The 15741-nt window shown below is 46.4% G+C and overlaps 2 protein-coding genes across 3 annotated transcripts in view; one reads left to right on the plus strand and one right to left on the minus strand.

Annotated features, from left to right (window-relative positions):
- Positions 1–11941, minus strand: part of LOC138323275 (calcyphosin-like protein) — a 56028-nt gene extending 44087 nt beyond the window's left edge. For both annotated transcript variants that reach the window (XM_069267747.1, XM_069267746.1), the window contains exon 1: positions 11891–11941. The gene's annotated coding sequence lies outside the window, so the exon portion shown is untranslated. The remainder of the gene's footprint in view (positions 1–11890) is intronic.
- Positions 11942–11965: 24 nt separating this feature from the next.
- LOC138323274 (DNA-dependent protein kinase catalytic subunit-like) overlaps positions 11966–15741 on the plus strand; it is a 114806-nt gene continuing 111030 nt past the window's right edge. The window contains exons 1-5 of the mRNA XM_069267743.1: positions 11966–12122; positions 12732–12808; positions 13789–13881; positions 14753–14827; positions 15518–15623. Of these exons, the coding sequence (XP_069123844.1) occupies positions 11969–12122; positions 12732–12808; positions 13789–13881; positions 14753–14827; positions 15518–15623 (505 nt within the window). The 5' untranslated portion in view covers positions 11966–11968. The remainder of the gene's footprint in view (positions 12123–12731; positions 12809–13788; positions 13882–14752; positions 14828–15517; positions 15624–15741) is intronic.

The following is a 15741-nucleotide window of genomic DNA, read 5'->3' on the forward strand; positions in this document are numbered from 1 at the left end:
AATGCCCAATAGATAAATTGTTTGACATACTAAAGAGAGAAGAATTGGGATGAATTGTTAAAGCAGAAATATGTTCATGTGGCTAAAAACTAGAAACAATCGGGAGGATTTGAGCAAACTAAAAACAGGTACCAATTGAAAAAATTAACTTACTCTATCCTGTCTGTCGTTTTTCTTATTCTTTTCTCCACCTGAACGGGTTCATCTGCTTTTTGTCATGCTGTGATAATTCGAGAACATGGTCCCTGGAATCCTATGGAACCCGTGAATATGATTCCTGGAATCCTATGGAACCCGGGAACATGGTCACTGGAATCCTATGGAACCCGGGAACATGGTTCCTGGAATCCTATGAAACCCGTGAAAATGGTTCCTGGAATCCTATGGAACCCGGGAACATGGTCCCTGGAATCCTATGGAACCCGTGAACATGATCCCTGGAATCCTATGGAACCCGTGAACATGGTCCCTGGAATCCTATGGAACCCGTGAACATGGTCCCTGGAATCCTATGGAACCCGGGAACATGGTCCCTGGAATCCTATGGAACCCGGGAACTTGATCACTGGAATCCTATGGAACCCGGGAACATGGTCCCTGGAATCCTTTGGAACCCATGAACATGATCCCTGGAATCCTATGGAACCCGTGAACATGGTCACTGGAATCCTGTGGAACCCGTGAACATGGTCCCTGGAATCCTATGGAACCCGTGAACATGGTCCCTGGAATCCTATGGAACCCGTGAACATGGTCACTGGAATCCTGTGGAACCCGTGAACATGGTCCCTGGAATCCTATGGAACCCGGGAACATGGTCCCTGGAATCCTTTGGAACCCGTGAACATGGTCCCTGGAATCCTATGGAACCCGTGAACATGGTTTCTGGAATCCTATGGAACCCTTGAACATGGTCCCTGGAATCCTTTGGAACCCATGAACATGCTCCCTGGAATCCTATGGAACCCGTGAACATGGTCACTGGAATCCTATGGAACCCGTGAACATGGTCCCTGGAATCCTATGGAACCCGGGAACATGGTCCCTTGAATCCTATGGAACCCGTGAACATGGTCCCTGGAATCCTATGGAACCCGGGAACATGGTCCCTTGAATCCTATGGAACCCGTGAACATGGTCCCTGGAATCCTATGGAACCCGTGAACATGGTTCCTGGAATCCTATGGAACCCGTGAACATGCTCCCTGGAATCCTATGGAACCCGTGAACATGCTCCCTGGAATCCTATGGAACCCGTCGTGAAAATGCTCCCTGGAATCCTATGGATCTCGTGAACATGGTTCCTGGAATCCTATGGAACCCGTGAACATGCTCCCTGGAATCCTATGGAACCCGTGAACATGCTCCCTGGAATCCTATGGATCTCGTGAACATGGTCCCTGGAATCCTATGGAACCCGTGAACATGGTTCCTGGAATCCTTTGGAACCCATGAACATGGTCCCTGGAATCCTATGGAACCCGTGAACATGCTCCCTGGAATCCTATGGATCTCGTGAACATGGTCCCTGGAATCCTATGGAACCCGTGAACATGGTCCCTGGAATCCTTTGGAACCCATGAACATGCTCCCTGGAATCCTATGGAACCCGTGAACATGGTCCCTGGAATCCTATGGAACCCGGGAACATGGTCCCTGGAATCCTATGGAACCCGTGAACATGGTCCCTGGAATCCTATGGAACCCGTGAACATGATCCCTGGAATCCTATGGAACCCGGGAACATGGTCCCTGGAATCCTATGGAACCCTTGAACATGGTTCATGGAATTCTATGAAACCCTTGAACATGCTCCCTGGAATCCTATGGAACCCGTGAACATGGTTCCTGGAATCTTATGGAACCCGTGAACATGGTAACTGGAATCCTATGAAACCCGTGCAAATGGTTCCTGGAATCCTATGGAACCCGGGAACATGGTCCCTGGAATCCTATGGAACCCGTGAACATGGTCCCTGGAATCCTATGGAACTCGTGAACATGGTCCCTGGAATCCTATGGAACCCGTGAACATGGTCCCTGGAATCCTATGGAACCCGTGAACATGGTTCCTGGAATCTTATGGAACCCGTGAACATGGCAACTGGAATCCTATGGAACCCGTGAACATGGTTCCTGGAATCCTATGGAACCCGTGAACATGGTCCCTGGAATCCTATGGAACTCGTGAACATGGTCCCTGGAATCCTATGGAACCCGTGAACATGCTCCCTGGAATCCTATGGAACCCGTGAACATGGTCCCTGGAATCCTATGGAACCCGGGAACATGGTCCCTGGAATCCTATGGAACCCGTGAACATGGTCCCTGGAATCCTATGGAACCCGTGAACATGGTCCCTGGAATCCTATGGAACCCGGGAACATGGTCCCTGGAATCCTATGGAACCCTTGAACATGGTTCATGGAATTCTATGAAACCCTTGAACATGCTCCCTGGAATCCTATGGAACCCGTGAACATGGTTCCTGGAATCTTATGGAACCCGTGAACATGGTAACTGGAATCCTATGAAACCCGTGCAAATGGTTCCTGGAATCCTATGGAACCCGGGAACATGGTCCCTGGAATCCTATGGAACCCGTGAACATGGTCCCTGGAATCCTATGGAACCCGTGAACATGGTCCCTGGAATCCTATGGAACCCGTGAACATGGTCCCTGGAATCCTATGGAACCCGTGAACATGCTCCCTGGAATCCTATGGAACTCGTGAACATGGTCCCTGGAATCCTATGGAACCCGTGAACATGATCCCTGGAATCCTATGGAACCCGTGAACATGGTCCCTGGAATCCTATGGAACCCGTGAACATGGTCCCTGGAATCCTATGGAACCCGTGAACATGGTCCCTGGAATCCTATGGAACCCGTGAACATGCTCCCTGGAATCCTATGGATCTCGTGAACATGGTCCCTGGAATCCTATGGAACCCGTGAACATGGTCCCTGGAATCCTATGGAACCCGTGAACATGCTCCCTGGAATCCTATGGAACCCGTGAACATGCTCCCTGGAATCCTATGGAACCCGTGAACATGCTCCCTGGAATCCTATGGATCTCGTGAACATGGTCCCTGGAATCCTATGGAACCCGTGAACATGGTTCCTGGAATCCTATGGAACCCATGAACATGGTCCCTGGAATCCTATGGAACCCGTGAACATGCTCCCTGGAATCCTATGGATCTCGTGAACATGGTCCCTGGAATCCTATGGAACCCGTGAACATGGTTCCTGGAATCCTATGGAACCCATGAACATGGTCCCTGGAATCCTATGGAACCCGTGAACATGCTCCCTGGAATCCTCTCGTGAACATGGTCCCTGGAATCCTATGGAACCCGTGAACATGGTCCCTGGAATCCTATGGAACCCGTGAACATGGTCCCTGGAATCCTATGGAACCCGTGAACATGGTCCCTGGAATCCTATGGAACCCGTGAACATGGTCCCTGGAATCCTATGGAACCCTTGAACATGGTCCCTGGAATCCTATGGAACCCGTGAACATGGTCCCTGGAATCCTATGGAACCCGTGAACATGGTCCCTGGAATCCTTTGGAACCCATGAACATGGTCCCTGGAATCCTATGGAACCCGTGAACATGGTTCCTGGAATCCTATGGAACCCGTGAACATGGTCCCTGGAATCCTATGGAACCCGTGAACATGGTTCCTGGAATCCTATGGAACCCGTGAACATGGTTCCTGGAATCCTATGGAACCCGTGAACATGGTCCCTGGAATCCTATGGAACCCGTGAACATGCTCCCTGGAATCCTATGGAACTCGTGAACATGGTCCCTGGAATCCTATGGAACCCGTAAACATGATCCCTGGAATCCTATGGAACCCGTGAACATGGTCTCTGGAATCCTGTGGAACCCGTGAACATAGTCCCTGGAATCCTATGGAATCCGGGAACATGGTCCCTTGAATCCTATGGAACACGTGAACATGGTCCCTGGAATCTTATGGAACACGTGAACATGCTCCCTGGAATCCTATGGAACTCGTGAACATGGTCCCTGGAATCCTATGGAACCCGTGAACATGATCCCTGGAATCCTATGGAACCCGTGAACATGGTTCCTGGAATCCTATGGAACCCGTGAACATGGTCCCTGGAATCCTATGGATCTCGTGAACATGGTCCCTGGAATCCTATGGAACCCGTGAACATGGTCCCTGGAATCCTATGGAACCCGTGAAAATGGTTCCTGGAATCCTATGGAACCCGGGAACATGGTCCCTGGAATCCTATGGAACCCGTGAACATGCTCCCTGGAATCCTATGGAACCCGTGAACATGGTCCCTGGAATCCTATGGAACCCGTGAACATGCTCCCTGGAATCCTATGGATCTCGTGAACATGGTCCCTGGAATCATATGGATCTCGTGAACATGGTACCTGGAATCCTATGGAACCCGGGAACATGGTCACTGGAATCCTATGGAACCCGGGAACATGGTTCCTGGAATCCTATGAAACCCGTGAAAATGGTTCCTGGAATCCTATGGAACCCGGGAACATGGTCCCTGGAATCCTATGGAACCCGTGAACATGATACCTGGAATCCTATGGAACCCGTGAACATGGTCCCTGGAATCCTGTGGAACCCGTGAACATAGTCCCTGGAATCCTATGGAACCCGGGAACATGGTCCCTGGAATCCTATGGAACCCGGGAACTTGATCACTGGAATCCTATGGAACCCGGGAACATGGTCCCTGGAATCCTTTGGAACCCATGAACATGATCCCTGGAATCCTATGGAACCCGTGAACATGGTCACTGGAATCCTGTGGAACCCATGAACATGGTCCCTGGAATCCTATGGAACCCGTGAACATGGTCCCTGGAATCCTATGGAACCCGTGAACATGGTCACTGGAATCCTGTGGAACCCGTGAACATGGTCCCTGGAATCCTATGGAACCCGGGAACATGGTCCCTGGAATCCGATTTGGAACCCTGAACATGGTCCCTGGAATCCTATGGAACCCGTGAACATGGTTTCTGGAATCCTATGGAACCCTTGAACATGGTCCCTGGAATCCTTTGGAACCCATGAACATGCTCCCTGGAATCCTATGGAACCCGTGAACATGGTCACTGGAATCCTATGGAACCCGTGAACATGGTCCCTGGAATCCTATGGAACCTGGGAACATGGTCCCTTGAATCCTATGGAACCCGTGAACATGGTCCCTGAATCCTATGGAACCCGGAACATGGTCCCTGAAATGGAACCCGTGAACATGGTCCCTGGAATCCTATGGAACCCGTGAACATGGTCCCTGGAATCCTATGGAACCCGTGAACATGCTCCCTGGAATCCTATGGAACCCGTGAACATGCTCCCTGGAATCCTATGGAACCCGTGAACATGGTCCTGGAATCCTATGGAACCCGTGAACATGGTCCCTGGAATCCTATGGAACCCGTGAACATGGTCCCTGGAATCCTATGGAACCCGTGAACATGGTCCCTGGAATCCTATGGAACCCGTGAACATGCTCCCTGGAATCCTATGGAACTCGTGAACATGGTCCCTGGAATCCTATGGAACCCGTGAACATGGTTCCTGGAATCCTATGGAACCCATGAACATGGTCCCTGGAATCCTATGGAACCCGTGAACATGCTCCCTGGAATCCTATGGATCCCGTGAACATGGTCCCTGGAATCCTATGGAACCCGTGAACATGGTCCCTGGAATCCTTGGAACCCATGAACATGCTCCCTGGAATCCTATGGAACCCGTGAACATGGTCCCTGGAATCCTATGGAACCCGGGAACATGGTCCCTGGAATCCTATGGAACCCGTGAACATGGTCCCTGGAATCCTATGGAACCCGTGAACATGCTCCCTGGAATCCTATGGAACCCGTGAACATGGTCCCTGGAATCCTATGGAACCCGGGAACATGGTCCCTGGAATCCTATGGAACCCTTGAACATGGTTCATGGAATCCTATGGAACCCTTGAACATGCTCCCTGGAATCCTATGGAACCCGTGAACATGGTTCCTGGAATCCTATGGAACCCGTGAACATGGTCCTGGAATCCTATGAACCCGTGAAACCCTGGAATCCTATGGAACCCGGAACATGGTCCCTGGAATCCTATGGAACCCGTGAACATGGTCCCTGGAATCCTATGGAACCGTGAACATGGTCCCTGGAATCCTATGGAACCCGTGAACATGGTCCCTGGAATCCTATGGAACCCGTGAACATGCTCCCTGGAATCCTATGGAACTCGTGAACATGGTCCCTGGAATCCTATGGAACCCGTGAACATGTCCCTGGAATCCTATGGAACCCGTGAACATGGTCCCTGGAATCCTATGGAACCCGTGAACATGAAGACGTGAAATGTCCCTGGAATCCTATGGAACCCGTGAACATGGTCCCTGGAATCCTATGGAACCCGTGAACATGGTCCCTGGAATCCTATGGAACCCGTGAACATGGATCCCTGGAATCCTATGGAACCCGTGAACATGGTTCCTGGAATCCTATGGAACCCGTGAACATGCTCCCTGGAATCCTATGGAACCCGTGAACATGCTCCCTGGAATCCTATGGAACCCGTGAACATGCTCCCTGGAATCCTATGGAATCCGGAGTGAACATGGTCCCTGGAATCCTATGGAACCCGTGAACATGGTTCCTGGAATCCTATGGAACCCATGAACATGGTCCCTGGAATCCTATGGAACCCGTGAACATGCTCCCTGGAATCCTATGGATCCGGGAACATGGTCCCTGGAATCCTATGGAACCCTTGAACATGGTTCCTGGAATCCTATGAAACCTGAACATGCTCCCTGGAATCCTATGGAACCCGTGAACATGGTTCCTGGAATCCTATGGAACCCGTGAACATGGTTCCTGGAATCCTATGAACCCGTGAACATGGTTCCTGGAATCCTATGGAACCCGGAACATGCTCCCTGGAATCCTATGGAACCCGTGAACATGGTCCCTGGAATCCTATGGAACCCGTGAACATGGTCCCTGGAATCCTATGGAACCCGTGAACATGGTCCCTGGAATCCTATGGAACCCGTGAACATGGTCCCTGGAATCCTATGGAACCCGTGAACATGGTCCCTGGAATCCTATGGAACCCGTGAACATGTCCCTGGAATCCTATGGAACCCGGGAACATGGTCCCTGGAATCCTATGGAACCCGTGAACATGGTCCCTGGAATCTATGGAACCCGTGAACATGCTCCCTGGAATCCTATGGAACCCGTGAACATGGTCCCTGGAATCCTATGGAACCCGTGAACATGGTCCCTGGAATCCTATGGAACCCGTGAACATGGTCCCTGGAATCCTATGGAACCCGTGAACATGCTCCCTGGAATCCTATGGAATCCCGTGAACATGGTCCCTGGAATCCTATGGAACCCGTGAACATGGTCCCTGGAATCCTATGGAACCCGTGAACATGGTCCCTGGAATCCTATGGAACCCGTGAACATGCTCCCTGGAATCCTATGGAACTCGTGAACATGGTCCCTGGAATCCTATGGAACCCGTGAACATGGTCCCTGGAATCCTTTGGAACCCATGAACATGGTCCCTGGAATCCTATGGAACCTGCGTGAACATGGTCCCTGGAATCCTATGGAACCCGTGAACATGGTCCCTGGAATCCTATGGAACCCGTGAACATGGTCCCTGGAATCCTATGGAACCCGTGAACATGGTCCCTGGAATCCTATGGAACCCGTGAACATGGTCCCTGGAATCCTATGGAACCCGGAACATGGTCCCTGGAATCCTATGGAACCGTGAACATGGTTCCTGGAATCCTATGGAACCCGTGAACCTGGAATCCTATGGAACCGGAAATCCTGGAATCTATGGAACCCGTGAACATGGTCCTGGAATCTATGGAACCCGTGAACATGGTCCTGGAATCCTATGAACCCGTGAACATGGTCCTGGAATCCTATGGAACCCGTGAACATGGTCCCTGGAATCCTATGGAACCCGTGAACATGGTCCCTGGAATCCTATGGAACCCGTGAACATGGTCCCTGGAATCCTATGGAACCCGTGAACATGGTCCCTGGAATCCTATGGAACCCGTGAACATGCTCCCTGGAATCCTATGGAACTCGTGAACATGGTCCCTGGAATCCTATGGAACCCGTGAACATGTCCCTGGAATCCTATGGAACCCGTGAACATGCTCCCTGGAATCCTATGGAACCCGTGAACATGGTCCCTGAATCCTATGGAACCCGGGAACATGGTCCCTGGAATCCTATGGAACCCGTGAACATGTCCCTGGAATCCTATGGAACCCGTGAACATGATCCCTGGAATCCTATGGAACCCGTGAACATGGTCCCTGGAATCCTATGGAACCCGTGAACATGTCCCTGGAATCCAATGGAACCCGTGAATATGCTCCCTGGAATCCTATGGAACCCGTGAACATGCTCCCTGGAATCCTATGGAACCGTGAACATGGTCCCTGGAATCCTATGGAACCCGTGAAACATGGTTCCTGGAATCCTATGGAACCCATGAACATGGTCCCTGGAATCCTATGGAACCCGTGAACATGCTCCCTGGAATCCTATGGATCTCGTGAACATGGTCCCTGGAATCCTATGGAACCTTGAACATGGTCCTGGAATTCCTATGGAACCCTTGAACATGTCCTGATCCTATGGAATCCTATGGACCGTGAACATGGTCCCTGGAATCCTATGGAACCCGTGAACATGGTCCTGGAATCCTATGGAACCCGTGAACATGGTTCCTGGAATCCTATGGAACCCGTGAACATGCTCCCTGGAATCCTATGGAACCCGTGGAACATGGTAACCCTGGAATCCTATGGAACCCGTGAACATGGTCCCTGGAATCCTATGGAACCCGTGAACATGGTCCCTGGAATCCTATGGAACCCGTGAACATGCTCCCTGGAATCCTATGGAACTCGTGAACATGGTCCCTGGAATCCTATGGAACCCGTGAACATGGTCCCTGGAATCCTATGGAACCCGGTGAACATGGTCCCTGGAATCCTATGGAACCCGTGAACATGGTCCCTGGAAATCCTATGGAACCCGTGAACATGGTCCCTGGAATCCTATGGAACCCGTGAACATGCTCCCTGGAATGAACCCTATGGAATTCCCCTATGGAACCGTGAACATGATCCCTGGAATCCAATGGAACCCGGGAACATGGTCCCTGGAATCCTATGGAACCCATGAACATGGTTCATGGAATTCTATGAAACCCTTGAACATGCTCCCTGGAATCCTATGGAACCCGTGAACATGGTTCCTGGAATCTTATGGAACCCGTGAACATGGTAACTGGAATCCTATGAAACCCGTGCAAATGGTTCCTGGAATCCTATGGAACCCGGGAACATGGTCCCTGGTCCTGGAATCCTATGGAACCCGTGAACATGGTCCCTGGAATCCTATGGAACCCGTGAACATGGTCCCTGGAATCCTATGGAACCCGTGAACATGGTCCCTGGAATCCTATGGAACCCGTGAACATGCTCCCTGGAATCCTATGGAACTCGTGAACATGGTCCCTGGAATCCTATGGAACCCGGGAACATGGTCCCTGGAATCCTATGGAACCCGTGAACATGGTCCCTGAAATCCTATGGAACCCGTGAACATGGTCCCTGGAATCCTATGGAACCGGTGAACATGGTCCCTGGAATCCTATGGATCTCGTGAACATGGTCCCTGGAATCCTATGGAACCCGTGAACATGGTCCCTGGAATCCTATGGAACCCGTGAACACCCTGGAATCCTATGGAACCCGTGAACATGCTCCCTGGAATCCAATGGAACCCGTGAATATGCTCCCTGGAATCCTATGGAACCCGTGAACATGCTCCCTGGAATCCTATGGATCTAGTGAACATGGTCCCTGGAATCCTACGGAACCCGTGAACATGGTTCCTGGAATCCTATGGAACCCATGAACATGGTCCCTGGAATCCTATGGAACCCGTGAACATGCTCCCTGGAATCCTATGGATCTCGTGAACATGGTCCCTGGAATCCTATGGAACCCGTGAACATGGTTCCTGGAATCCTATGGAACCCATGAACATGGTCCCTGGAATCCTATGGAACCCGTGAACATGCTCCCTGGAATCCTATGGATCTCGTGAACATGGTACCTGGAATCCTATGGAACCCGTGAACATGGTCCCTGGAATCCTTTGAAACCCATGAACATGCTCCCTGGAATCCTATGGAACCCGTGAACATGGTCCCTGGAATCCTATGGAACCCGGGAACATGGTCCCTGGAATTCTATGGAACCCTTGAACATGGTTCCTGGAATTCTATGAAACCCGTGAACATGGTCCCTGGAATCCTTTGGAACCCATGAACATGCTCCCTTGAATCCTATGGAACCCCTGAACATGGTTCCTGGAATCCTATGGAACCCGGGAACATGGTCCCTCGAATCCTATGAAACCCGTGAAAATGGTTCCTGGAATCCTATGGAACCCGTGAACATGGTAACTGGAATCCTATGAAACCCGTGAAAATGGTTCCTGGAATCCTATGGAACCCAGGAACATGGTCCCTGGAATCCTATGGAACCCGTGAACATGATCCCTGGAATCCTATGGAACCCGTGAACATGCTCCCTGGAATCCTATGGAACTCGTGAACATGGTCCATGGAATCCTATGGAACCCATGAACATGATCCCTGGAATCCTATGGAACCCGTGAACATGGTTCCTGGAATCCTATGGAACCCGTGAACATGGTCCCTGGAATCCTATGGATCTCGTGAACATGGTCCCTGGAATCCTATGGAACCCGTGAACATGGTCCCTGGAATCCTATGGAACCCGTGAAAATGGTTGCTGGAATCCTATGGAACCCGGGAACATGGTCCCTGGAATCCTATGGAACCCGTGAACATGGTCCCTGAAATCCTATGGAACTCGTGAACATGGTCCCTGGAATCCTATGGAACCCGTGAACATGCTCCCTGGAATCCTATGGATCTCGTGAACATGGTCCCTGGAATCATATGGAACCCGTGAACATGATCCCTGGAATCCTATGGAACCCGTGAACATGGTCTCTGGAATCCTGTGGAAACCGTGAACATGGTCCCTGGAATCCTATGGAACCCGAGCCATGGTTCATGGAATCTTATAAAACCAGGCAATCATCGACATAGCTACAGATCGACGTCTACCAATAGAAATACGCTTATAACTTGAACGGATTGACAAACCTTGCGGACAGATTCACAAACCGTGTGCACGGATTGATAAAACCGTGCGAACGGATTGACAAACCGTGTGCACGGATTAATAAATACATTTCCATGTCCCTTCGCGGGCTTCGTAAATTGGCGATAATATTGAGAAAAAAAAATCCCATAGAACTGTTAGGTTTCTTTACTTTCAACTTAATAAGTAGATTCTCTCGGCTCTAAATATATTCTGTTGTCAGGCGGCTAATTCTTAAGAGAACAACATACACAGAAATGTAAAATTCAATCACGTTTTAGTAAAGAACAATCAAATAGATATATTTTAGTAATAACCAAAGAATGAATTCCAATGTAAAAAAAATCCGAATGCGTATTCCAGGGGTTTAAATCCAACGTTGAATTTCCAACCTACGTTAATCCAAATGATAAATATATTAATTCCTCAATATGTATTCCGAAAGGATGTGGAGTTAAGAACGTGTAAATATCTCTTCTTTTTTTTTAGAAGTAAGTTTTCCGAACTGTATATATACCACTAACTACAAATTGTCATACAAAATTAGTATCTAAAATATAATAATAAGCACAACCGCTGAGAAACATACCAGTTATTTCCCCTCCTTCGACGTTAAGCACGAGTTATATCCCTATTGCTGTTCTCACGTGACTTTGTTTTGGTTTGTATGGTTAAAATGGCGGCAAGCCTGCTGGAGAACAACCTACGGTCTCTCCACAAGTGCTTGACGTCCGGCGATTCCTCGTCACTTGAGCAGAGCGAAGGGATAATCTCTAACATCACTCAGCTGTGTCTTCATGAAATCGACGATAAAGAAATTGGTAGTTGTCGTGACTTTGTTTTACCTGATCGGCTTCTGTTCACTGCAGGTCCAATCGGTCTCACTCGATTAGTCGATATGCAAGCTAAGCAAAACTACTGGGTCGTTGTAGTTTCATTTCTATATTGATTACCTGGTCTACGATAACTAATTTTTACAATTGTAAAACTTATTTGTTCACAGTATGGCTTAGGTGGCCTAGTGGCACAGGCGACGGATGACTTGTCAGATCTAGATCAATTTTCCACACGGATCACATATAAATCCTTGATCTTACAGGAGTTGGGCGGTCTGATCATGATCACAAAATAAAAATCAACATAACTATGTAGATCTATTTGACTCTTTGTGCAGCAATTTTTTTGAGCTATTAACAAACGCATATCATTTTCCTCATTTTCCATAATTCAAGTGGTTATTGTATTTAAACAACAAAAATTGCCCATTCAAAAATTTCCCAAATGAAGCAATTTTGTGTTCCACCATGATATCATTAATTGTATAAATCACAGCTCTAGTTTGCTGCTCCACCCGCTAAAGTGATGGGGCAAATTGGTTTTATACTAGTGCATGTAATGTGAAATTATTCATTTGGCTACTTGTTTTACAGATCTCTGCTGTTCAGCATTGTTTGACAAAGACAAGGGAATAGTAACATTTCTGAACAAGGCGTTCAATAAAGATGAGGTATGCAAATATGTTTATGTAAAAGCATATTGATTATCATGAATTGCGACTGAGCACATCATATATATAAAGAGAATACATGGTTAGTATCTTACAATACAAAGTTTATTTTGGTGTGAGACTTAGGAAAGCTGAGATGACCAGGCTTTGCTGAGTCATCTCAGCTTTCCATGTCGAGCACCAAAATAAAACTTGTATTGTATAATATTATCCATGTATTCTGTTTATCCTGGAACCATTATGACATTCAAAAGGAAAGCAAATTGTCAGTTATTTACTTGGTTTCACACCGAATAAGAGCATACTCCTTTTTACTACCGTGGGATATTTGTAAACGCATTCACAAACAGTTCCAGTAATTCTATGCAGTGTAATATCACTGAAACAAAATGAAAGTACTCAAAAAACGATAATTACCCATTAAAGAATTTCTTTACAAGACATACCTTAGCAATGAGCCAAGGAAAAATATGACATGGCCATACAAGATTTTCAATATCTTAAAAATGAAGCATCCCTGTGAATGTGCTGTCACTTTTCAGCAGGACTGAATGACGTTTCATTCGTTGGAAGGTTCGAGTTCTGGGTCAAATTAGAAAAAGTTCCATCAGATATGGAACACATTCACGTAATTATATTGATGGATAAAGCATTTCGTATCAACAGATAAGCCACAAGTGTATCAGGCAGAAGTTATCGGTCAGTATGTGGGATAGTTGTAGGATCAATACTGGTCATTGATGTCACAAATGAAATTTTGATTGGTTTACCATTACATAAACCATACTTGCTGACTTGAAGAAAATGTTTAGAAACTTAGACAGCTAATGAATGTAAAGTTATATTATACTTAAATAAAAGAAAATAATGAAATAAAAATCACACAATTATCTGAATTGTATAAATATCATCACACTAGACCTAGATATTCCTCTGTTATAAGGTGAACTGTCATGCAATTGAACTTTTTTCTTTTGTAGTTCTTGGGCTGCAAACAGAAGCTGCTTGACCTATTATCTGCTTTTATACAGAGGACTGAGAAGAAAGTTCTTCCTTACACTGTAGACATAAAGGTATAGTCACATTTAGGATTTCTTATCATTTCTTACAATTCAAACTCTTACTGGAGTAAAGACATGTGTATTTGTTAATTGATGGAATGTTTGCTTCTCCCTAAGACATGCATATTTTTTTATTGACAGATGCAGGATGTTTGTGTATTCATAAGACGTGTATTTGTTTATTGACGGAATGTTGGCATTTCTCTAAGACGTGTATTTCTTTATGGACAGGATGTTTGCATTTCCCTAAGACATGTGTATTTGTTAATTGACGGAATATTTGCGCTTCCCTACAACATGTGTATTTGTTAATTGACAGGATATTTGTGTTTCCCTAAAACATGTGCATTTGTTTATTGACAGGATATTTGTGTTTCCCTAAGACATGTGAATATGTTTATTGTTGGGATATTTGCGTCTCCATAAGTCATATGTATTTGTTTATTAACGGAATGTTTGTGTCTCCTTAAGACGTGTATTTTTTTTGATGGAATATTTGTGTCTCCCAATGACAAGTGTATATGTTTATTGACAGCGTGTTTGCGTCTCCCTAAGACATGTGTATTTGTTTATTGATGGGATGCTTGTGACTCCCTAAGACACATGTATTTGTTTATTGATTGGATGTTTGTGTCTCCCTAAGACATGTGTATTTGTTTATTAACGGAATGTTTGTGTCTCCATAAGACGTGTATTTTTTTTGATGGAATATTTGTGTCTCCCAATGACAAGTGTATATGTTTATTGACAGCGTGTTTGCGTCTCCCTAAGACATGTGTATTTGTTTATTGATGGGATGCTTGTGACTCCCTAAGACACATGTATTTGTTTATTGATTGGATGTTTGTGTCTCCCTAAGACATGTGTATTTGTTTATTAACAGGATGTTTGCATCACCCTATTTTTTCGGGACCGATTTGCCAAAGTCAAGAATGGAGCTGTCTCTGTTTTGGCTAAGGTAATGTCTAATCAGTATTGGTGTTAAATGGAAGATCCTTGGTAGTAATTATCAAATGGTTATGTATATTTAAGCATTGAACATCTTTCAGTTGGTATTCTGAGCCAATATGAATGCAAACTGGACAGAGGCGAATCGCATTAGCGCTTTATGTTGAATTTGCATCCATTCAGCTATGAATTTCAACTGAAATGATATGATAAAATCCCAAGGGATTTTGCATTTTTAATGAAAAAATCATTTGTTATCGTCATGGATTGAACAGCCATTTGAACAGTCATCTTTCGTGATCGCTGACAAGAAAATTGTGACGTCACAATAGCAATTGAAGTTCATTGTCTATATGACTGCCAACTGCGTTTGGTAAGGTTACATAGTGGGACTGCAGTGAAAATGTAAATATAATACTGTAAACATACATACCTAAGTGGTGATCTTATTTTAGTGTTCTTTGTACCAGAAATGCACTAAAATATGATTGTGCTAAATTTTCCTTTACATCGTTTTAATATATAGCCATCATGGTTGTTAATGTAGGATTGTACTGAAATAAGTAATTGTTCAGTATTTCCTTCATTTGAGGTCAAATTTACAGGTCTAGAAATTCCTTTTGATTATTTCATGTCATATCTGAAAACCATAGGAAATGCTATTTACAAATGAGTAAACAACACTAAATATATGTTTTAGTTACTGGAGTTGACAGCAGGAACCAACATTGGAAAAGACCTCAACATCCCCAGGATAATTGAAAAGTTTTTCATGGAACTCTCTAAAGGAAAAGTGACATCGACAGGTGGAAATATATTTCATAATATTGATCTTGATGGACATTGTGTGTGGGGAAGATTTTACTTTATTCTGTATTTGCATATGGCAAAGTGTTTGCCATTGTGAGTAGGTACATGTATTGA

Source organism: Argopecten irradians, chromosome 5, assembly GCF_041381155.1.
Source record: "Argopecten irradians isolate NY chromosome 5, Ai_NY, whole genome shotgun sequence".
Classification (NCBI taxonomy): domain Eukaryota; kingdom Metazoa; phylum Mollusca; class Bivalvia; order Pectinida; family Pectinidae; genus Argopecten; species Argopecten irradians.